At 40.2% G+C, this 23785-nt stretch overlaps 1 protein-coding gene across 10 annotated transcripts in view; it reads right to left on the bottom strand.

The window, feature by feature from the left end:
- Positions 1–16966: 16966 nt before the first annotated feature.
- LOC100345657 (putative ATP-dependent RNA helicase DDX60) overlaps positions 16967–23785 on the bottom strand; it is a 100638-nt gene continuing 93819 nt past the window's right edge. For 6 of the 10 annotated variants that reach the window (XM_089325476.1, XM_008249590.5, XM_008249585.5 and 3 more), the window contains exons 36-38: positions 23214–23365; positions 21572–21634; positions 16967–18005 (exon numbers count right to left, since the gene is read on the bottom strand). In XM_089325476.1, coding sequence (XP_089181602.1) covers positions 17906–18005; positions 21572–21634; positions 23214–23365 — 315 coding nt within the window. In that variant the 3' untranslated portion in view covers positions 16967–17905. The remainder of the gene's footprint in view (positions 18006–21571; positions 21635–23213; positions 23366–23785) is intronic. The other 4 variants (XM_089325478.1, XM_089325477.1, XM_051832208.3 and 1 more) reach the window with 3 other exon arrangements.

Raw genomic sequence — 23785 nt, forward strand, 5'->3', positions numbered from 1 at the left:
TGCATGCACGCAGTCCTTCATGCAGCAGGGCCTTTTTATTCATGCTGTTGCTTCTGCCTACAATCTTCTTCCTGTTTGGTCTGCACAGGAAGCTACCTGGCCTTTTAGTGTTTAGTGCAAGCGTTACTTGCCCATGGGAAATACATTATTTTCCTGATAAGGACAATGTACCACCAACTGAGTGCCTGAAAATAACACACACTTATTCTCTCAGACCTAGAGGCTCGCTGGCTATCATCAGGTTTTCCTTAGGGCCACACTTGGAGACTGCAGCATCTCCCTTGCTTCTCCCTGGTTTTTGTTGGTGGCCCTCGCTCCTTGGTGCCCCTTGGGTAAGGCTGCACTAGTAAACTCTGCCTCTGCTCTCACTTGGCATTTTCCTCTTCTCATAGGCCCACTGCCAGGTTGGATTGGGACCCACCCTGGTGACCTCAACTTGATTACGTTTGCAAAGACTCTCCAAACAAGGTCATGTTCAGAGGCACCAGGGTTAGTACTTCTGCTTATCTTCTCGGGGACACAAGTCAACCCCCAACAGAAAGTCTTGCGGGAGGAGTCCACACCCTTCCCTCTGCCCCCACAGCAGCTTTTCATAGTACTTGTTACTAGAAGCACCTGTGTGTGTGCCTGTCACCTGGCCCTCTGCAATACTCCCAGGCTATCTAAGGATGGGGACCATATGTCATCTTCATTTCTGTGTCCCCACAGCCTCACAAACTGCATTATTTCAGTGAAAGAAGCTTCTTAGTGTTCAGACAGTGTGTGCAGGGCCTTGAGTAGACCCCTTTGAGCCCTGCGCTGTTATATCAGCTGTGGCCTTATAAACCAGTATTGTCCTCTGGACCTCAGACTCCTCTCCTATAAACATGAGGAAGAATTCCCATTCCCCATGTCTCACGGGTTTGTGAGTTTTCAGTAAGCTCGTATATGTGAAGAAAGCTCTCTGAGCTATAAATGACCAACTAGAAATACAGGCAGTTGTTACATTCATACTCTTCCCACCAGGGTTTTAGTCCTAGGTCATTTTTCTTGGTCCTGAAGTCTGAACCACAGCCTCAGTCATGCTTTCTGAATAGCTTACCCTCAGGGTCTGGCCAAGGGTCTGAGTGGCAGGTCTGGGCGGCCAGGTCCGATCCTGCAGCAAGGGACTGTGCTGCTCAGCTACACATAGAGAAATGTCGCCACCTAGTGGCTTTCTTCTCCTCCTTTCCTCTCTTCCCACACCCCTCACCCCCATCTCTTGCCTTTATGAAAAGAAAAAGGGTCTTTAATGGCATACTCACGAGTTAGAAGTAGTCATTTTATCAGCGAAAGCCCGTGATGTTGTGTAAATCATACAAAGTCATGGAGAGAGTAGACGTGAAGCTCTCCACTGCCCTCTCATTTCAACTTGAGTCAGCTTGAGGGAAAACTTATTTGTGGTTCCTGCTTTTTAATCTGCTAGAGTATATTGTAGAGTCCCATAACCACAAAGAGCTTCTTTTTTTTCCTTCAAGCTAACATCTTTATTTATTTAAGAGAGCGAGTACTATTTGTTGGTTCATTTATTCAAATGCTAATGGAAGTCTGGGCTGGGCCTGGAACCAGAAACCCAATCCAGATCACCCACATGGGTGGCAAGGACCCAATTGCTTCAACTATCAGTTGCTGTCTCCCAGGGCCTGCATTAGCAGGGATCTGGAACTCAAACCTTGTCGCTCCCCCTCTTCGTGGAGGAACGACACAGGACCCTGCGCTGTTCTTTTGTCTGCTCGGCCCTTCCCGGGTTTGCTGCTGGTTCTTCCCGGGTTGGCTGCCGTCCCTCCACCTCCGTGGAGGGGCGGGCCCCCCTGCCACTTTCCCCACTTCCACGGGGGAGCGGCACACCACCGGCTGGCTCTCTCGGGGGCCGCTCAGATGTTATCCGGATGTTCCCCTTAGATGTTCCTGGTGCATGGTGTCTCTCTCCTCCTTTATAGTCCTCTTCCACCAATCCCAACTCTGCTACCCACACGCCGAGTACGCTGCTCTCCTCCAATCAGGAGCAGGATCAGCTCCTGCAGGTTATTGGTCGAACTGGAGGCAGCTGTGTAGAAGCTGTTTACTCCTCTCCCAGCGCCATATTGTGGGAGAGCAGATGCATAGAATAAGTCTTAATTCCAGTAACTTAGTCTAGTCCGAGTTGCTCCCCACAAAACCTAAGCATTCCCATATGGTTTGTGGTTGTCCTAAGCAATGCCTTAACCGTGACACCTTCCAATGTTCCCTGATAACTTCTTAATTGTTAGATGGTTAATTAGTGAGTAAATAATAGATATTTGTGAGAGATCTTGGGAACAGGTTACAAATTCCTCAATCTATTGAATAAATGTAGAGCATTACAAGTAAGCATCCAGGGGCCCACGATGTGGCACACTGGGTTATGCTGTGGCCTGTGTTACTGGCATCCCATATCAAAGTACCTCTTCAAATCTGGCTGCCCCACTTCGAATCCAGCTCCCTGCTAATGTGCCTAAGAAAGCACTTGGACCCCTGCCATCCACCTTGGAGAGCCAGATGGAGTTCCTGGCTACCAGCTTTGGCCTGACCCAGCCCCAGCCATTGTGGGCATTTTGGGAGTGAACCAGCTGATGGAAGATTGTCTCTGTCTCTGTTACTTTGCCATTAAAATAAATAAATAAATACATTTAAAAAAATAAAGGAGTGACAATTTGAATATTCAAAAACATTCATGTATACATTATTTAGTGATAAAAGCAAGTTAAATATATTAAGATGTTATGTATTTTTTGATAAATATTTTTAAAATTGTTATTAATATAGGCTGGCGCCACGGCTCACTAGGCTAATCCTCCGCCTTGTGGCGCCGGCACACCGGGTTCTAGTCCCGGTCAGGGTGCCAGATTCTGTCCCGGTTGCCCCTCTTCCAGGCCAGCTCTCTGCTGTGGCTAGGGAGTGCAGTGGAGGATGGCCCAAGTGCTTGGGCCCTGCACCCCATGGGAGACCAGGAGAAGTACCTGGCTCCTGCCTTCAGATCAGCGCGGTGCGCCGGCCGCAGTGCGCCGGCCGCGGTGGCCATTGGAGGGTGAACCAATGGCAAAAGGAAGACGTTTCTCTCTGTCTTTCTCTCTCACTGTCCACTCTGCCTGTCAAAAAAAATTGTTAATATAAACAAGTTTCATGTATTTCATAGGTAAAATTCTAAGATAATCATACTTCCTTCCCTCCCATTTTCCCTTCTTCAATTCCCCTCCTTTTTTCCTTTTTTTAAATTTTTACAAAAACATACTTTCAGCCCACTCTATAATTACAGGCACCACTAACCATAATATTCAACAAAGTGAGAAGTAGAAAGCCCACACTTCCACAGGAGTATGAACAAGGGCTAAAAACAACAATAAAATTACAAAATAGCCATTTTATTCCTAAGCTTTTTTTGTATTCTATACTTACATATCAGAGAAAACATGATATTTTTCTTTTTTTGGACTGCCTTACTCCAATAAGAATAATACTTTGCAGTTGCATTCATTTTGTTACAAAACACAGGATTAATAATTTTACATGGCTGAGTATTAATCCATAGTGTGTTTATACCACATTTTCTTTATCTAGTCATCAGTTGATGAACATCTGGGTTGATTCTGTATCTTAGCTACTGTGAATTGAACTGCAATAAACATGGGGGTTCAACCGACTCTTTCATATGCTTTTTTCATTTTGTTTGGGTAAATTCCCAGGAGTGAAATGGCTGGATTATATGGTAGATATATTTTCAGATTTCTGAGGAATCTCCATACTGTCTTCTATGATGGTTGTACAAACATGGGGTTCAACCGACTCTTTCATATGCTGATTTCATTTTGTTTGGGTAAATTCCCAGGAATGAAATGGCTGGATTATATGGTAGATATATTTTCAGATTTCTGAGGAATCTCCATACTGTCTTCTATGATGGTTGTACTAGTTTACATTCCTACCAACAGTGTATTAGGGTACCTTTTCCCCCCACATTCTCACCAGCATTTGTTATTTTCTGATTTTTGGATGATAGCCATTCTAACTGGGATGAGGTGAAACCTCATTGTGGTTTTTATTTGCATTTCCTTGATGGCTAGTGATCTTGAGCATTTTTTCATGTGCCTATTGTTATTTGTAGTTTGTCCTTTGAAAAATGCCTGTTTATGTCCTTTGACCATTTCTTAACTGGATTGTTTTATTGTTGTTGAGTTTCTTGAGCTCTTTATAGATCCTGGATATTAATCTTGTATCAGCTGCATGGTTTGCAAATATTTTCTACCATTCTGTCATCTGTCTCTTACCTTTGTTGAGTATTTCCTTTGCAGTGCGGAAGCTTCTTCACTTATGTAATCCCTTTTGTCTTTTTGCTTTTATTTCTATGCTTCTGGGATCTTTTCCAAGAGGTCTTTGCCTATGCCAATATCTTGCAGAATTTCCCCAATGTTTTCCTCTAATAATTTGATGGTGTCACAAATTTAGATCCTTGATCCATTGTGAGTTGATTTTTGTATAAGGTGTAAGGTAAGAGTCTTGTTTACATACTTCTGTATGCATAGATCCTATTTTTCCAACACCATTTTTGGAGAGATTGTCTTTTATCCAGGGGTTAAGTTCAGCCCATTTGTAAAAGATAAGTTGATTGTAGCTGTGTGGATTAATTTCTGGGGTTTCTACTTCTGTTCCATGGACCTGCATGTCTATTTTTGTGCCAGTATCATGAAATTTTGATTTTTAAAATTATTTTGATTATTAGTACCCTGTAATATGTCTAAAAATCTGATATTGTGATGCCTCTGGTTTTACTTTTGTTGTTTAAGATTGCTTTAGCTATTTGGAATCTCTTGTTTTCATATGAATTTTAGCATTATTTTTTCTACTTCTGATTTTGACTGGGATTGCATTGAATCTATAAGTTGCTTTGGGTTCTATGGCCATTTGATGATACTAATTCTTCTAATCCACAAACATGGAATGTGTGTGTGTGTGTGTGTGTGTGTATGAGAGACAGAGGGAGAGAGAGAAAGGGAGGGAAAGAGAGAGAGCACCATCTGGACCTGGGCTTTTCATTGTTTGGAGGGCCTTAATTACTGATTTTTCATCACTGTTATTGGTTTATTTAGGTTTTCTATGTCTTGGTGCCTCATTTTTGGTAAATTGCTTGCGTTCAGAAATCTATTTCTTCTAGATTTTCCAATTTTTTGACATATAGCTATTTGTAGTAATTTCCTGATGAATCTTTTAATTTTTAATAAAGAATTATTTATATATTTGAAAGGCAGAGTTACAAAGAGAGGATAGACAGATCTTCCATCCACTGGTTCACTTCCCTTTGGCCACAATGGCCAGGTCTGGGCCAGGCTAAAGCCAGGAGCCAGGAGTTTCTTCTGGGTCTTCCATGTGGGGTGGCAGGGGCCCAAGCACTTGGATCTTCTTCTGCTTTCCCAGGCACATTACAAGGGTGCTGGATCAGATGTGGAGCAGACTCTACTTGATCCAGTGCCCATATAGAATGCTGTGTGCAGGCGATGGGTCAACCCAGTATGCCTCAATGCTGGTCTCATTTACTTTTATTTTAGTTGTACCCATTGTAGGTAACAACTCCTTTTTCATCTCTGATTTTATTAATTTGAATCTTCACCCTTTTTTGTGTTAGTTAATGTTTTATCAATTTTAGCTTTTCAAAAGAACAACTCTTCATTTCACTGATCTTTTGTCTGTTTTTTTTTTTAATTTCAATTCAGTTTATTTCTTCTTTAATTTTTATTATTTCTTTCCTACCACCAATTTTTTAATAGAAAGCTTTTATTTAATAGATATAAATTTCATAAGTACAACTTTTGGATTATAGTGGTTCTTCCCCCCCTACCTGCCCTCCCACCCCAAATTATCCTATCTCCTATTCACTCTCCCATCTCATTCTTCATTAAGATTCATTTTTAATTATCTTTATATACAGAAGATCAACTCTATACTAAGTAAAGACTAAAACAGTTTGCACCCACACAGACACACAAAGTATAAAGTACTGTTTGAAGATTAGTTGTACTGTTAATTCTCACAGTACAACACATTAAGGACAGAAGTCCTACATGGAGAGTAAGTGCACAGTGACTCCTGTTGTTGATTTAACAATTGACACTCTTATTTATGATGTCAGTGATCACCCAAGGCTCTTGTCATGAGCTGCCAAGGCTGTGGAAGCCTCTTAAGTCCACAAACTCCAATATTTATTAGATAAAGCCATAATCAAAGTGGAAGTTCATTCCTCCCTCCAGAGAAATGTAGCTCCTTCTTTGATGGTCCCTTCTTTCCACCGGGATCTCACACAGATCTTTCCTGTAGGTCATTTTTTGCCACAGTGTCTTGGCTTTCCATGCCTGAAATGTTCTCATGGGCTTTTTAGCCAGATCCAAATTCCTTGAGGGCTGATTCTGAGGCTAGAGGGCTGTTTAGGGCATTTGTCATTCTATGAGTCTGTTGTGTGTCCTGCTTTGCATGTTGGATGATTCTCTCCTTTTTAATTCTATCAAGTATTATTTATGTGATTCTTTTGACAGTTAATCCTATCTTTATGAACTTAAACTGATCACTTTAACTAGTAAGATGGAATTGGTACCTGTCAACCTAATGGGATTTGGAGTCCCATGGCAAGTTTTTTTTGTTTGTTTGTTTTTTGTTTTTTTTTTTTCCCCCCCCATGGCATGGCAAGTTTTTAGATTTATCCTTAGGGTTAAGTCCGAGGGAACTTGTGCTGAACTGTACATATCCTCCCTCTCTTATTCCCACTCTTATTTTTGACAGGGTTCAATTTTCAATTGGATTTAAACACCTAAGAATAATTGTGTGTTAATTAAAGAGTTCAACCAATGGTATTAAGTAGAACAAGAAAACACTAAAAAGAATACAATAGTAAGCTGTTCCTCAATAGTCAGGACAAGGGCTGATCAAGTCATTGCTTCTCATAGTTTCAGTTTCACTTCTACAGGTTTCTTTTTAGGTGCTCAGTTAGTTGTCATCGATCAGGGAGAACATATGATATTTGTCCCTTTGGGACTGGCTTATTTAACTTGGCATGATGTTTTCCAGATGCCTCCATTTTGTTGCAAAAGACTGTATTTCATTCTTTTTTTTACCATAGAGTACATATCTCAATTTCTTTATCCAGTCTTCTGTTGATGGGCATTTAGGTTGATTCCATGTCTTACCTATTGTGAATTGAGCTACAATAAGCATTGAGGTGCAGATAGCTCTTTTATTTTCCAATTTAATTTCCCTTGGGTAAATTCTGAGGAGTGGGATGGCTGGGTTGTGTGGTAGGGCTATATTCAGATTTCTGAGGTATCTCCAAACTGTCTTCCATAGTGGCTTTACCAGTTTGTATGCCCACCAACAGTGGATTAGCATGCCTTTTTCCCCACATCCTCTCCAGCATCTATTGTTGGTAGATTTCTGAATGTGAGCCATTCTAACTGGGGTGAGGTAAAACCTCATTGTGGTTTTGATTTGCATTTCTCTGATGGCTAGAGATCCTGAATATTTTTTCATGTGTCTGTTGGCCATTTGGATTTCCTCTTTTGAAAAATGTTTGTTTAAGTCCTTGGTCCATCTCTTAAGTAGGTTGTTTGTTTTGTTGTGGTGGAGTTTCTTGATCTTTTTTAGATTCTGTTTATTAATCCTTTATTGGTTGCATAATTTGCAATTATTTTCTCCCATTCTGTCAGTTGCCTCTTCACTTTCCTGATTGTTTCTTTTGCAGTACAGAAACTTCTCAATTTGATGTAATCCAAGTTGTTAATTTTGGCTTTGGCTGCCTGTGGCTCTGGGGTCTTTTCCCAGAAGTGTTTGCCTGTACCTATATCTTGCAGGGTTTCTTCAATGTTCTCTAATAATTTGATGGTGTTGGGTCATATATTTAGATCTTTAATCCATGTTGAGTTGATCTTTGTGCAAGGTGTAAGATAGGGGTCTTGCTTTATACTTCTGCATGTGGAAATCCAGTTTTCCCAGCACCATTTGTTGAATAGACTGTCCTTGTTCCAGGAATTTGTTTTAGCTCCTTGATCAAATATAAGTTGGTTGTAGATGTTTGAGTTGATTTCTGGTGTTTCTATTCTGTTCCATTGGTCTATCCATCTGTTTTGTACCAGTACCAGGCTGTTTTGATTATAACTGCCCTGTAGTATGCCTTGAAATATGATATTGTGATGCTTCTGGCTCTGTTTTTGTTGTATAAGATTGCTTTAGCTATTCGAGTTCTCCTATGCCTCCATATGAATTTCAGCATCATTTTTTCCAGATCTGAGAAGAACATCTTTGGTATTTTGATTGGTATCACATTGAATCTGTAAATTGCTTTTGGAAGAATGGATATTTTGATTATATTGATTCTTCCAATCCATGAACATGGGAGATTTTTCCAGTTTTTGTATCTTTTTCTATTTCTTTCTTTAAAGTTTTATAATTCACATCGTAGAGATCTTTGACATCCTTGGTTAAGTTTATTCCAGGGTATTTGATTTTTTTTTTTTTTTTGTAGATGCTGTGATTGGGATTACCCTAGAAATTCCTTCTCAGCCATGGTATTGTCTGTGTATACAAAGGCTGTTGATTTTTGTGTATTGATTTTTTTAAAAGATTTATTTTATTTTATTTGAAAGAGTTACAGAGAGAGGTAGAGACAGAGAGAGAGGTCTTCCATCCATTGGTTCACTCCCCAGATGTCTGCAATGGCTGGAGCTGCACCAATCCTAAGACAGGAACCAGAAGCTTCTTCCAGGTCTCCCACACAGGTGCAGGGGCCCAAGGACTTGGGCCATTTTCCACTGCTTTCCCAGGCCATAGCAGAGAGCTGGATTGTAAGAGGAGCAGCCAGGACTAGAACCAGCGCCCATATGGGGTGCCAGCGCTTCAGGCTGGGGCTTTAACCTGCTGTGCCAAAGCGCCTGCCCTGTGTGTTGATTTTTATATCCTGCTACTTTACCAAACACTTCTATGAGTTCCAATAGTCTTTTAGTCGAATTCTTTGGATCCCCTAAATAAAGAATCATATCGTCTGGAAATAGGGACAGTTTGATTTCTTCCTTCTCAATTTGTATCCCTTTGATTTATTTTTCTTGCCTAATTCCTCTGGCTTAAACTTCCAGTACTATATTGAATAACAGTGGTGAGAGTGGTCATCCCTCTCTGGTACTGGATCTCAGTGGGAATGCTTCCAACTTTTCCCCACACAATATGATGCCGGCTGTGGGTTTTTCATAAATTGCTTTGATTGTGTTGAGGAATGTTCCTTCTATACCCAGTTTATTAGAGTTTTTATCATGAAAGGGTGTTGTATTTTATCAGATGCTTTCTCTGCATCTATTGAGATAATAATATGCTTTTTCTTCTGTAGTTTGTTAATGTGGTATATCACATTGAGGGATTTGTGCATGTTGAACCATCCCTGCATACCAGGGATAAATCCCACTTGGTCTGGGTGGATGGTCTTTCTGATGTGTTGTTGGATTCTGCTGGCCAGAATTTTATTGAGGATTTTTGTGTCTATGTTCATCAGGGAAATTGGTCTGTAATTCTCTTTCTCTGCTGTATCTTTTTCAGGTTTAGGAATTAAGGTGAGGCTGGTTTTGTAGAAAGAATTTGGGAAGATTCCTTCTCTTTCAATTGTTTTGAATAGCTTGAGAAGAATTGGAGTTAGTTCTTTAAAGGTCTGGTAGAATTCAGCAGTGAAGCCATCCCGTCCTGGGCATTTCTTTGTTGGGAGGGCCTTTATTACTGATTCAATTTCTGTCATGATTATGGGTCTTTTTAGGTTTTCTATGTCTTCATGGTTCAATTTAGGTAGGTTGCATCTGTCCAGGAATCTATCCATTTCTGTTAGATTTCCCAGTTTGTTGGCATACAACTCTTTGTAGTAATTTCTGATGACTTTTTATTTCTGTGGTGTCTGTTGTTACAGTCCCCTTTTCATCTCTAATTTTATTGATTTGGCCTTCTCTCTTCTGTTTTTGGTTAATTGGGCCAATGGTGTGTCAATTTTGTTTATTTTTTCAAAAAATCAGCTCTTCGTTTTGCTGATATTTTGTAATGTTTTTCTGGATTCAATTTTGTTGATTTCTTCTCTAATTTTAATTATTTCTTTTCTCCTACTAGTTTTTGGTTTGGTTTGCTGTATTTTTTCTAGATCCTTGAGATGCATTGATAGCTCATTTATCTGGTACCTTTCCAGTTTCTTCATGTAGGCACTTACTACTATAAACTTTCCTCTTAACACTGCTTTTGCTGTATCCTGTAAGTTTTTATATGTTGTATTGTTATCTTCATTTGCTTCCAGAAAGTTTTTGATTTCTCTTTTGATTTCTTCTATGACCCACTGTTCATTCAGGAGCATGTTGTTCAGTCTCCATGTGTTTAGATATGCTCTACAGATTCCTGAGTTGCTGATTTCCAGCTTAATTCCATAGTGGTCTGAGAAGATGCATGGTATGATTTCGATTTTTTTGAATTTGCTGAGACTTGCTTTAGGGCCTAGTATGTGGTCAATCCTAGAGAAAGTTCCATGCACTGCTGAGAAGAATGTGTATTCTGCAACTGTAGGATGAAAAGTTATGTAGATATCTGTAAGGTCCATTTGGTCTATAGTGTCGATTAACTCTGCTGTTTCCTTGTTGATTTTCTGTCTGATTGATCTGTCCATTGTTGAAGGCAGGGTATTGAAGTCCCCCATTACTATTGTATTGGAGTCTAAGTCTCCCTTTAAATCCCTTAACATTTCTTTAAAAGAATCAGTTGTCCTGTGATTAGGTGCATATATGTTTATAACAGTTACATGTTCCTGTTGATTTGATCCCTTTTCATTACATAGTGCCCTTTTTTGTCTGTTTTAACAGTTTATGTGATAAAGTCTATTTTGTCTGATATTCGGAGGGCTACTTGTTGGTTTCTTTTCTTTTCTTTTTTTTTTTTTTTTTTTTTTTTTTTTTTTTTTTTTTTTTTTTTTTTGCTGTGGTGGCTTTTATCTTTGTACTATGACTCTGTAGATAAGTGCAATATCTGCTTTCAGTGAATATCCAGAGGCTTGTAGTGCATGTGGCCAGGGAGCTCTGTTCAGTTCTCCAGGGTAAAGGGCATGCCTAAGGTAACACCCAGTTTGGCATAGTAAATCTTCTCTCTCTCTCTCTCTCTCTCTCTCTCTCTTTTAAATCAGAAGGGATATTTATTTTGTTCAGCTGAGCTCCTCAAAGGAGACCATTTCCTGGTTGCCAGCCCCAATGGGTACAATATTCATCTGCTGTGTCCCAAGGACCACAAAAAGGATCTGTGCAGTTCTCAGTGTACGTTCAGATTCCCCAGCAATGTCTCTCACCAGGTAATCAGAAGCCCTGAGCATGTGGAGCCTCCCATTGTGACTGCCCAAAGTTCCAGCCACACAGTGAGTTCTCCCACACATGCTCAGTTTTTTTCACAGTCCTGGACAGAAGCCTCACACAGTCACAGGCTCCTAGGCCCCTGTTAGTTCTCCCCACCAGAGTCAGGAGTCTCCACTCAGCTGGTTGCTGGGCACAGACACAAGCTGGTGCAGCTGTTACATATTTCCAAAATGGTGCCTGCTCTATCAGCTTGTTACAGGACGCTGTTGTAAGGTGATCAGGGAGAGAGAAACTTGTTTGTCCTTTCTTTTTTTTCTTCTCTAGTTTGGCAGGTACACTATCCTCCATGGGGCACCAAGCCGGGTTCCCTCCAGGCTCTTCCTGCAGCTTTATCACCAGTAACTTGAGCTGCTGCAGTCTGGTCTCACCTGACTTTCCAATGCTGGTACAGAGGCTCTCGGCTGCTAGAGTCCCGAATTGTGGGTGTCCACACCCTCCACATATGTCCACCGTGTCCCGCTAATTTCAGTGGAGTTTCTTCTGCCGTTTTCTCCCTAACTCTTCCCTGAGACTATACTCTTTCCATTTTTTTTTTTTTGACAGGCAGAGTGGACAGTGAGAGAGAGAGAGAGAGAGAGAGAAAGGTCTTCCTTTGCCGTTGGTTCACCCTCCAATGGCCGCCGCGGCCAGCGCGCTGCAGCCGGCGCACTGCGCTGATCCGATGGCAGGAGCCAGGAGCCAGGTGCTTTTCCTGGTCTCCCATGGGGTGCAGGGCCCAAGCACCTGGGCCATCCTCCACTGCACTCCCTGGCCACAGCAGAGAGCTGGCCTGGAAGAGGGGCAACCGGGACAGAATCCGGCGCCCCAACCGGGACTAGAACCCGGTGTACCGGAGCCGCAAGGCGGAAGATTAGCCTAGTGAGCCGCGGCGCCGGCCCTCTTTCCATTTTTTAAAAACTATTTTCTCCTGGACTAGAGCAGTAAGCTCCCTCCCTACTCTGCCATCTTGGAACTCCATCAAGGTTTATCTTATAAAGACATTTATCACTAGAAACTTTCCTTAGAACCGTTTGTGCTGTATTCCATGGGCTTTAGTTATGTTACATTTTCATTTCTCCCAAGAACTTTTAAATTTCACTTTTAATCTTTTCATTGGCCAACTGGTTTTTCAGTAGTTTGTCATAATTTTCATATTTCTGAATTTTCTTAAGTTCCTCCTATATTTGTTTCTACTTTTATTCTGTTGTGGTCAGAAGAGACTATTGATATAATTTCACTTTTTTTTTGAATGTTTAAAGGCTTATTTTCATACCTACCATACAGTCTAAACTGGATAATGTTCCATGTGCAGTTGAGAAGGTTGTCTTCTGCAACTGTTGAATGGAAGGTTCTGTAAATTTCCATTAGGTCCATTTTGTCTGGTATGCAGATTAAATCCATCATTTATTGATTTTTGGTCTGGATGATCTATCCATTGCAAAAAGTGGATGGTGAAGTTCCCCACTACTACTCATTTGCAGTCTGTCTCTCTCTCTTTTTTAAAAAAAATATTTCATTCATAGCTATATACTCCAATGTTGAATATCTATCTATATCTATATCTATATCTACACACATTTTTGTCTACCATATCCTCTTGGTGTATTAACCACTTATTAATAATGGTCTTTGTCTCTTTCTACATTTTTGCATGTAAAGTAAATCTTATCAGATAAAAGTAAGCTCCTCTTGCTCTTTTTAAATTTCCAATTGCATAAAATACTTTTTTCCATTGCTTTCCTTTCAGGCTGTGCATGTACTTAAAGGTGAAGCAAGTCTATTGTAGTTGACCTACAACTGGGTCTTTTTTTTTTTTCCATTCTACCACTCTTATGTTTTTTAATTGAACAATGTGTATTCACATTCAAGATAACTGTCGCTAGATGAGGAGTTAGTACTGACATTTTGTTGCTTGTTTTTAATTGACTTGAAGGTCTTTTCTTCTGTTTCTTTAAAGGTAAGTGATTTTTCTCTAATAGTACGTTTTGATTCCTTGCTTTTTACTTTTAGTGTACTTAGTATTGGTTTTTGATTTGTGGTTACCATGAGGCTTAAAAAAGTCCTATAATTATCTTGAATTGAGAACAACTAACTTCTGTTGCCTAAGAATAATACTATTAAATATTTTCACTTCACACCTCACCCCACATTTTGAGCTTCTGATAGCACAGATTACATCTTTTTATATTGCCTATCCGTTAACAAATTATTATAGTTATTCTATTTAGTGGCCCCATCTTAATCTTCATATTGCATATCTAAGTGGTTTATGTTAGGATTAAAGTATTAGATTACTCTGAATTTGTTGTATACTTACTTTTACCAGTGATTTTTATACCTTCAGGTATTCTTATATTACACTATAGCTTTTGTTTGTTTTTATTTTAAAGAATCCCTTTTAGCATTTGTTGTAAGATAAGGTGTTTGTGAATTACCTCAGCTTGTTTCTCTGGGAAAATCTTTCCCTCCTCATGTCTAAGCATAGCTTTGGTGAATACAATATTCTTGATTTGCAGGGGGTTTTTCCTTCAGCACTTAAATATATCTCCTCACTCCCTCCAGGCCTGTAAAGGGTGTAAAACCAAGAAGTCTGCTGTTAGGTGTACTGAAATTCCCTTATAAATTATTTTCTGCTTTTTATTTCTTTTCAAAATACTCTTATTTGTCTTTGACTTTTAATAGCTTAATTATTGGGTAATCTTAGGTAATCTTACTTGGGTTGGATCTGATTGATGACCTTTTCCTTCTACGTAAATATTTGATTATTTGTCCATATTAGGTTTCTGCATTTTTGATATGAATAAGTTTTACCTCTTGTCTTTCTGTACTCTCACTTGGACATCAGTGACTCATACATTTATTCTTTTGATGCTGTCCCATGGATCCTATGTGTTTTCTTCATGCCTTTATATTCTTGTTTCTGTTTTATCCTCTGAATATTTCATATCGCCTGTCTTCAAACTACGTTTTTCTGCCTGACCAGTTTTGCTGTTGTGGCTTTCTATTATATTTCCCATTTGTTGGTTTTATTTTTTCAGTTCCAGGGTTTAACGTTTTAAAATTTTACTCCTTTATTAAATTCCTCTGGTATATGTCTGACTTGTTTCTCTGTGCTATTGGAGTTCACTGAGTTTCCTTAAAATAGCTATTTGAATTGTTGGTTTGAGCAACCAGATATTTCATCTCTTTAGAGTTAGTTTTTTTGTACCTTGTCTTGTCCATTTGGTGGTAATTTTCATTCTTATGGATGATGTTGATGTCTATGCATTAAATTATTAGGTATTTTAGTCTTCCTTGCTTTTATTGTCTTTCTGCATCAATGTCTGTCAAAAGGTTCTGTGCAGATTGGCTGTACTTTTCCCTCAGCCCAAGATTGCTGCGTCCTTTTCAACACTTACGGAATCCTAAGCACAGGTTCACTAAATCTTGTGGGGGTCCTGAGATAGGTACAGTGTCCAACCCAAATGAGCCTGGCCAAGGCTATGTGGAATAGCTGACTAGGGGCTCATACCTAGAGGACCCACGGATCATGCTTCTTGCAGCATTTGTTGCTTAATAGCCTCTGATTTGGCAGCTCCTCTGGCTGAGTGTCATTGTGCTCTTAACTCCACTCCTACCCCTACTGTTTGTCTTTAGCTGGCTTCAAGTATGTTAGCCCTGCAGGCACTTGTGATCTTCCTATGGGCCAAGGCAGAGATGAACTTCTGGTGATGGGACACAGTAGGAAATGCTGTTATCATCTTTGAACTCACTTTTTACAGTGTAGAAATAATTAATTCAGGGGACTTTTCCATGCATGGTACTTGGCTGGCTCGGGAGAGAGATTTTGGAGTGACTCAAGAGAGTCACTTCCATTTAAGTCTTATGTTTTTCCTCTTCTCTGAAGTCTCCATTTGAAGTTCTGGGATATTCATTCTGAGTGATTATATTGCTATTGGATAATGGCTAGTAGGTTTTCTATGGGGGAGAGTGAAGTTAGATAACTCCTACTCCACCATTTTGCTGAGGTCCTGCTTTTTATTTTTAATTTATTTTATTTATTTGAAAGACTGAGTTAGAGAGAGGTAGAGATAGAGAGAGAGGTCTTCCATCTGCTGGTTCACTCTCCAGATGGCCTCAACGGCTCGAGCTGCACCGATCCAAAGCTAGGAGCCAGGAGCTTCTTCCAGGTCTCTCACATGGGTGAAGGGGTCCAAGGACTTGGGCCATCCTCCACTGCTATCCCAGGCCATAGCAGAGAACTGGATTGGAAGTGGAGCAGCTGGGATACAAACCGGCACCCATATGGGATGCCAGTGCTTCAGGCCAGGGCTTTAACTCACTGCACCACAGCGCCGGCCCCTGAGGTCCTGCTTTTAAATTCAGCCTTCATAAATTGTTCCAGGTTACTCTTTAAAAGTGTTTGCTAAAAATCAGGGAAGAGATTTGGCCTAGCATGGAAGACACAAATTAAGATGCCCAGGTTCTACATCAGCATACCTGGGTCTGATCCCCAGCTCTAGCTCCTGATTCCAGCTTCCTGCAAATGCAAACCTTGGAGGCAGTGATGCGAGTTCCTTCCACCCAGGTGAATTGCACTGGATTGCATTCCTAAACTCCTGGTTGTGGTCCAGCCATTGCAGGCATCTGGGTAGTGAACCAACAAATGGGAGCTCTCTATTTGTCTCTCTCTGCCTCTTAAAACACAAACAGAAAACCAGGAAGCTTCCCATTGGGTCTACCTCAAGGAGGCTAGGAAATCTGAGTTCCCTCTTTTAAGAAGGTTACAGATAGCAAGGATTAATCTTATTTTCCTCTTAAAAACTAGGAAGCCAGGTTGCTCAGTCATATGGAAAAAAACCTGCATATCTCCATCAGATTCATGAAAATATAAGTAGGAGTAGACACCAGTGTGAAATTGTATTAATATTGTTTTTAGATTGGGATGACAAATCATTTTAGCCTGCTGTTCAGATATTACTATGATGCTCATTTAAAATAGACTGTCCAGCTCTCTGCTGTGGCCCGGGAGTGCAGTGGAGGATGGCCCAAGTCCTTGGGCCCTGCACCCGCATGGGAGACCAGGAGAAGCACCTGGCTCCTGGCTTCGGATCAGCGCAGTGTGCCGGCCACAGCAGCCATTGTGGAGTGAACCAATGGAAAAGGAAGACCTTTCTCTCTGTCTCTCTCTCTCTCTCACTGTCCACTCTGCCTGTCCAAAAAAAAAAATAGAGACTGTAACTTGGCATGTGAAAAGACAGCTCCGTTCCAGGCAGTATTCCATCGCTAGACAAACTGAGTCCCATGTATTTTGCTAGGCCAATGGAGTCTATAATCCAGCCTATAAATGGACTCTATAAAAGGGATCATCCTTTGAGACATTATAGGATAGTAGGAGACAGCAGACTGTTTGCTGTGAGAATGAAATGCTCTTCATTCAAATTTCAGGTCTAAAATAAATTCTAGAACTATGACTAGAGGCCAAGGATAGGGAGGGGAGATGAGTATACCTAAGCTGTACTATGTGTAGTGCGTAATTATGTGTGAATGGAATTCTAGATAGAAAATAATGAGATCAATGGTAATGGATTAAACATATTTTATTTCTTGGACATTTACCAGTCACTTTTCCACAATGAAAATATATCAAACCGTTAGCTCTATATCTTCTCTTAAAGCATGACAAGGTTTATACCTTAACTCTTATTTACATTTTCTTAAAGATTTACATTTTTTTTTAAAGAAAGGCAGAGTCTGACAGAGACAGAGAGAAGGAGAGAAAAAAAGGGAAGAGAAAAGTCTTCCATCTGTTTGTTCACTCCCCAAATGGCCACAAAGACCATAGCTGAGCCAATCCGAGGCCAGGATCCAGGAGCTTCCTGTGGGTCTCTCGTGTGGTACAGGGACCCAAGGACTTGGACCATCTTCTGCTGCCTTCTCAGGCCCATCAGCAAGGAGCTGGCTAGGAAGTAGAGGAGCCGGGATGCAAATTGGTGCCCACATGGAATGCCAGAGCTGCAGGCGGTAGCTTTACCCACTATGCCACAGCGTCAGCCCCTACATTTTTAGAAAGCAATTTACATTTTACTAGGAGGTACTATCAGTAACTGTATGACCAAGTTATGGAATCCCAGTAATGTTGATTAGAGAGAGAATTTTTACCTTCAGGAGACTCAGAATTTTTTCTAGTCTTAATAAATTTTTACAAGCCTTGACAGTAAGGAAAAAAATATTGAGTAGGTAATATTTGTTTACGCCATGCATTGTAAAAATTATTCTTCAGTTCATACAAAACCCTTGCATATTCTCAGTCAGTACTCATAATGTTGGTAACTCAATAATAATAAAGAAACCAGATTCAGATTTACTGAATAATTTATCCAGAAGCACTCATTCTAGAATGTGCCATATTTGCTAGCAATTGTTTGGTTACTGAGTACTTGCTCTAAAAACCTAAGAATCAAAAATGATTTGTGAAATGCCCATGGCAATATTTTAAGCGGCTTACACAGACTCTGTCTTTAGACTTTTTTAAATTTTTCAAAAAAGGTTTCGCTCAGTTGTTCAAATGCTAAGACAACGTTGTCATCTTCATTTTCACATAGTTCACGTAAGGAAACACTGCAAAAAGGAAAAAAAATTAAAAGGCACCCATTTCAGTGAGGTTGAATATTTTAAGAAGGGCTTTCCCTGGCAAGGCAGAAGCAAATACTATCAGATGATAAAACAATGCTAACATAATAAAAAGAAGAAACATTTATTCCAAAACATTTTGCATAGAAAAAATTAAGATAATGAGACAACACCCATGCAGGTCCTCTCTCTGTTACCAAGAGTACTTGGAAGGCCACGGAATTCCACATAACTCTATCCTTCCTCCCATCAACAGTATGATACACATTCCTTTTCTTTTCTCCATACATCTCCTATGGGATAATTTTTTAGTGTGTGTGTGTGTGTGTGAGAGAGAGAGAGAGAGAGAGACAGACAGACAGACAGACAGACACCGTGTCCAGCATATACTGGAACCCACAGGTAAGCTACCTCTATGAAAAGGAAATATTCCTTTCCAATGCTAGCAGCCTTTAAAAGTTGGAAAAGGCAATGAAACAGATCATCTCCTGGAGCCTCCAGAAGGGAATGCAGCACTGTCAACATCTTGATTTTGGCTCAGTAGGGCCCATTTCAGACTTGTGACTTGCAGGACTGTAAGTCCATGCAATGCTTGTGCTAACTTGCTACAGTGGTTTCAAGAAACTAATGCACAGGTGACAACAACAGGAATAAATGCAAGGATGAGGAATACTGAGCTGCTGTTGCTGTACAGTGGGTTAAGCTGCCACTTGCAACACTGCCATCCCTTATCAGAGTGCTGGTTCAAGGCCTGGCTGTTCCGCTTCTGGTCCAGCTCCCTGCTAATGTGCCCAGGAGGGCAGCAGAAGATGCCTCAAGTATTTGGGCCCTTGCTGCCCATGTGGGAGCCCAGATGCAGTTCTAGGCTCCTGGCTTCAAGCCTGGTCCAGCCCCAGCCACTGGAGCCATGTGGGAAGTAAAACAGCGGATGAAAGTTCTTTCATTATCTTTTTCTACCTCTTTCTCTGTCAGTTTGTCTTTCAAGTAAATAAAATCTTTTAAAAAAATGAACAATACAGCTGAGCTAAGGGCTGAAAAGGATAAGGCTTTGACCTTCTATCAGCCTTTTAGGCTTTGTACCTACAATGTTTCCACTAGCACCTCACTTTTTGCCCTAGCATCCTCACTGACCTACCTTAAAGAATGATCAGACCTGTATGAAACAACACTGATTTACTGTGGAATTAAAGACCTATAATTCAGATTCCTGAGCCTTTCTTCCTGGAAGATATCCCCGCAGATCTCCCATAATGTATATATATTCAAACTCACTATTTTTGGTTTTCAACCCCAAATGTCATCCTCACTCTTTGCTTCTGTGTTTCATTAACTAAAATTGGTCATCTTCACCAACTTCATTAAATTTATTCCCTTTTTTTTTTAAGATTTTATTTGAAAGGCAGAGTTACAGAGAAAGAGGGAGACATACACAGAGGTCTTCCATGCACTGGTTCACTCCCCAAATGCCCACAAACAGCCAGTGCTGGGTTAGGCTGAAGCCAGGAACCAGGAGCTTCCTCCAGGTCTCCCATGTAGGTAGCAGGGTCCCAAAGACTTGGGCCTTCTGCTGCTTTCCCAGGCACATTAGCAGATAGCTGGATTGGAAATGGAGCAGCCAGCACTCAAAACAGCACTTATATGGGATGTCAGTGATGCAGTCAGCAGCTTTACCCTCTACGCCTCAATGCTAGCACCTATTCCAACTGCTTTACCCTCTATGCCTCAATGCTAGCACCTATTCCAAATTTCTTTGAATTCTACCTCAGGAGTGTTTCTCTAACTACTCTTTGGCATCATTACTTCTGTTTGCTTCATTCAGACCTTCACTCATTCTTACCTGCATGAACCTTATAGTCTTTGGGTCATTCCTACATATCAATCATATATACAGACCACAGACCCATGCCACACACATGCCTGTTAAGTCCAAACTCTCTAATGTGACCATTAAGACCATTCCTGATACAGATTCAAATTCCGTTGAAAGTCATTTATAACAAGTCAGCATCTTCCCCTATCCCTGTCACAATCCTCATATTCTACATGTTACCATGGTGAGCTTAAAGTCTGACCCATCAGACCTATCCTCATTTCTATACCTTGAAAGCACTATTCTCTCCATCCCATCCTTTCAGAATTAGTGTTTGAGGGATAAGTGGTTGGCCTCATTTGGCCTACTCACATCCCGTATCAGAGTACCTAGATTTGAAATCTGGCTCTGGTTCCTGACTCCAGCTTCCTGCTAATGCAGACCATGGGAGGCAAAAGGTGATGGTTCAAGTGGTTGGGTTCTTGCTACCCACATGGAAGACCTGGATTACATTCCTAGCCTCTAGTTTTGGCCTAGGCCTACCCCTAGCTGTGGTGTGTGTTAGAGAAGTGAGGCAATGTATGGAAGTGTTCTGTCCCTCCCCCTCTCCCCCTCACTCTCTCCACTAAAACAATAAAAAATTTATTTTATTTGAGACTCCTCTGAATCTAAGTAGTTACTCCCATATCTGCCACCATAACAGTTACCATGTGTACATTGTCTACACACATGTTTACTACACTGATTTTTTAAGCAGAAATATATTTAATGATTATATACAAAATGCTTCAAAATATTTCTTAAATCATTAATACTTCATGACTTGTTAGATAAGTACATGGATGAATGATGTCCTAAGCCCAGCTTTTGAGACAGCTCTAAAATCTCTGGAGTTTCTTGGGCTGCTTTGGAGATTATAACTTGTATAACTATGTACCACTGAAGGAGAATAGCCTATCTAGAGATATTTCAGATAGACAAAACAATTTCCTTCCTCTCTAGTAATCCCAGATTTCACCCTCTCTATCTGATTCTGCTCAAAGAAATAAAAAGTTGACTTAATTCACAAGCATTTGACAACAAAAGGATTTGTGGAAACCTAAAGTACATAAGGAACTGATATAACAAAGAAACAGCCATCAAGTATAGAAGGGTATGCAGATTGGAGGTATTAGGAAGGACATTTAACTAGGAAACACTCAATGGCCAATAGAACTAATGGACTGGGGTATGTGCATGAAATTTGGTTCTTCAGTTAAAGACAAAAACAAGAAGACAAGATGAGAAGTCAGCGTCGGGATGAATCCAGGAGAAAACAATGGATAAAGCAAGAGATCCAAGAGTATGCAAATAGATACAAACCAGAAAGCCTGATGGAACCAAAAGGAACCTTCTGAAGTATTATGTATCTGACAAATTGCAAACAATTAAGAATACAGTGTTGGGCGGGGGGGGGGGTGTCGATGAGGCTTTAGAATATGCCTGTTGGTGCTTTGGTGCTGTGACTGAGATGTAGTTTAAAGAGAACTTAATGTCAAAGTTCAGTTGCGATTAATTCTATCATTGAAATAATACAAAAGGGCTGTGTTAAGAAGTTCTACAGAACCTTTGGGGAGTTGAAATGTATAGTTCACAAGAGGCTCCATGACATCTTCAATATGTGGCTCATAAGTAAGGGGTAAACATTTTTCAAATTACAACTAAGTTGAAAAATCTGAAATCAACATTTCAATGTGTAACACACCTGATAGCTTTAATGGTGAGTGCAAAATCTTTCAATAATATATAAGCTGCTCCTGCATTTAGCCTAGACAAAAAAAAAATGAAAATTAATGCTAAAAAACACAAATAACTTCATCTTTTATTTTATATTTAAATGTTAAACTTGTCAAGACATATTTCTCAGGATCATTTCTGTCACAGAATTCCATATGATAATTTGAGATATAGTAATGATTATGATTTCATGAATCACAAGTATCACAATTAAGATAATGAAGGATCACAAGAGACTGACCATCTCAGGAGAAAACCAAAGTGAAAAAGTAAAATTCAGGAGGAGTGAGTGGGAGCCAAGATCATATGTGAAGATCCAGATGCACTACTTAATGATTTGGTTACTTTACACCTTATAGTGAGTCAGATGTTACGAAAAAGAAGAACAAAGTGTTGGACATCTGAAGAGTATCAGAATTTTGGGTGTCTTAATTCAGAATTTCTGTCTTGTTGTGACACAATGCCCCTACCCACATCTGCTTGCTCAAAGCCTGGATCAGTTTCTCCACTACCAAGTAAATCCATGAGTGTTTACCTCTGCTTACTATTTTCAAATAAAATTTTATTTGAGAGGCAAAGAGAGCTCCTATTCACTTGTTCATTCCCTGAATTCCTGCAACAACTACTATGTGGGTGACAGGAACGCAATTATTTGAGCCATCACCACTGCTGGCCAGGGTCTGCATTTGCATGAAGCTGGATTCAGGAGTCAGAGCTGGGTATCCAACTCAGGCACCCTGCTATGGACACAAATGTCTTAATCAGCATCTTAACCTCTAGGCAAAACATTCTCCCCTGCCTACTAGTTTTGAAAATTATTTCTTTATTGAAAACCTAAAGCAATTTTTATGTACTCTGTCCTCAGATGTATGAATTGAATATTTGAATTGTACTTCTCTCAGACAGTGGAGAGCATGGATTATGTATTAATAAGTTTTAAAATATTTAATAGAGTGATAAGAATATATCTTTATATATAAATATTTATATCTTTAGAATATGTCTTAAAGTCAAGTGAATTGGCCCAAGTGCCAAGATTCTGATGGTATGCCACACACTAAAACAGTACAGAATGTGTTACTTCTTGCCATTAGTGTTAAAAAAAATACCTAGGGGTAGATGTTTGGCACAGCAGTTTAGATGCCATGTAGCATTCCTGCATCCCATACAAAGTGCTTGAGATTTTAGTCCCAGCTTCACTTCTGATTCCAGGCCTCTACTGATGCACACACTGGGAGGCAGCAGGTGATGGCTCAAGTGGCTGGATTCTTGCCACTGGCATGGGAGACTTGGATTGAGTTCCTGGCTCTTGGCTTTGGCTTGGCTCAGCAACAGCTGTTGCAGGTATTTGGAGAGTGAACCAGCAGATGAAATTTTCCTCTCTCTCTCTCCCCTTTCCACCCTCCCTCTGCCTCACTGTAAGTCTGCTTTTCAAATAAATGAATTTTTAAAAAAATCTAGTATAGTTTATACTTAAAAGTGCATGAAAATTTTTGCTCTAAAATTGATTAAATTTAGTCATTAGATGGAAATAGAGACAAGGATAGAAGTAGGAGAGAAAGAGGGAGAGAAAGAAGGAAGGAGAGAGAGAGAAGACAAGGCACACATACCTGTTGTCCTGGACCAATCCCATCAAGGAACCATGTTTGTAGAAATCAAGTGCATAAGCATCAAGTGGAATCCTTCTTCCTTGGTTATCAAATTTCTGCAGCCACAGCACAGGAGCTTGAGTGTGATTGATACCAATTGTGCGCAGAGTAAGCTGAAGAAATAACAATTTCTAATTTGTTATTTATGTAGAAAGAAAGTGCATCATGTTTGTATGGGACCTTATAGCTACATTCCTTTAATAAATGTTCTTAAGGCACACTCTTCATATCAAAGAGGAGGATGCGTTTCACATGTACTGTGGTACACCTGAGCAAGCCTGCAGAATGACTCAATTCCGCCTATGAAAATGATTGCCTCTACTGCATACGAATGCCAAATTCAACCATTCAATCACCAGACTTATGATAAGATTTACCAGGAGAAAAAGGCTGGTGTAAAACGCTATCATTCTCCTTATTGGTGCAGAAAATACCCTTGCCAACAGAGTAACAGGGAGCTGGAGGCTTGCATGTCACAAAAGAAGAATTCAACTCAACAACCATCTTTGGGACCCAGACAACAGAATACACAG

The sequence above is a fragment of the Oryctolagus cuniculus genome, chromosome 2, assembly GCF_051225735.1.
Source record: "Oryctolagus cuniculus isolate XC-2025 breed Fujian yellow rabbit chromosome 2, ASM5122573v1, whole genome shotgun sequence".
Lineage (NCBI taxonomy): Eukaryota > Metazoa > Chordata > Mammalia > Lagomorpha > Leporidae > Oryctolagus > Oryctolagus cuniculus.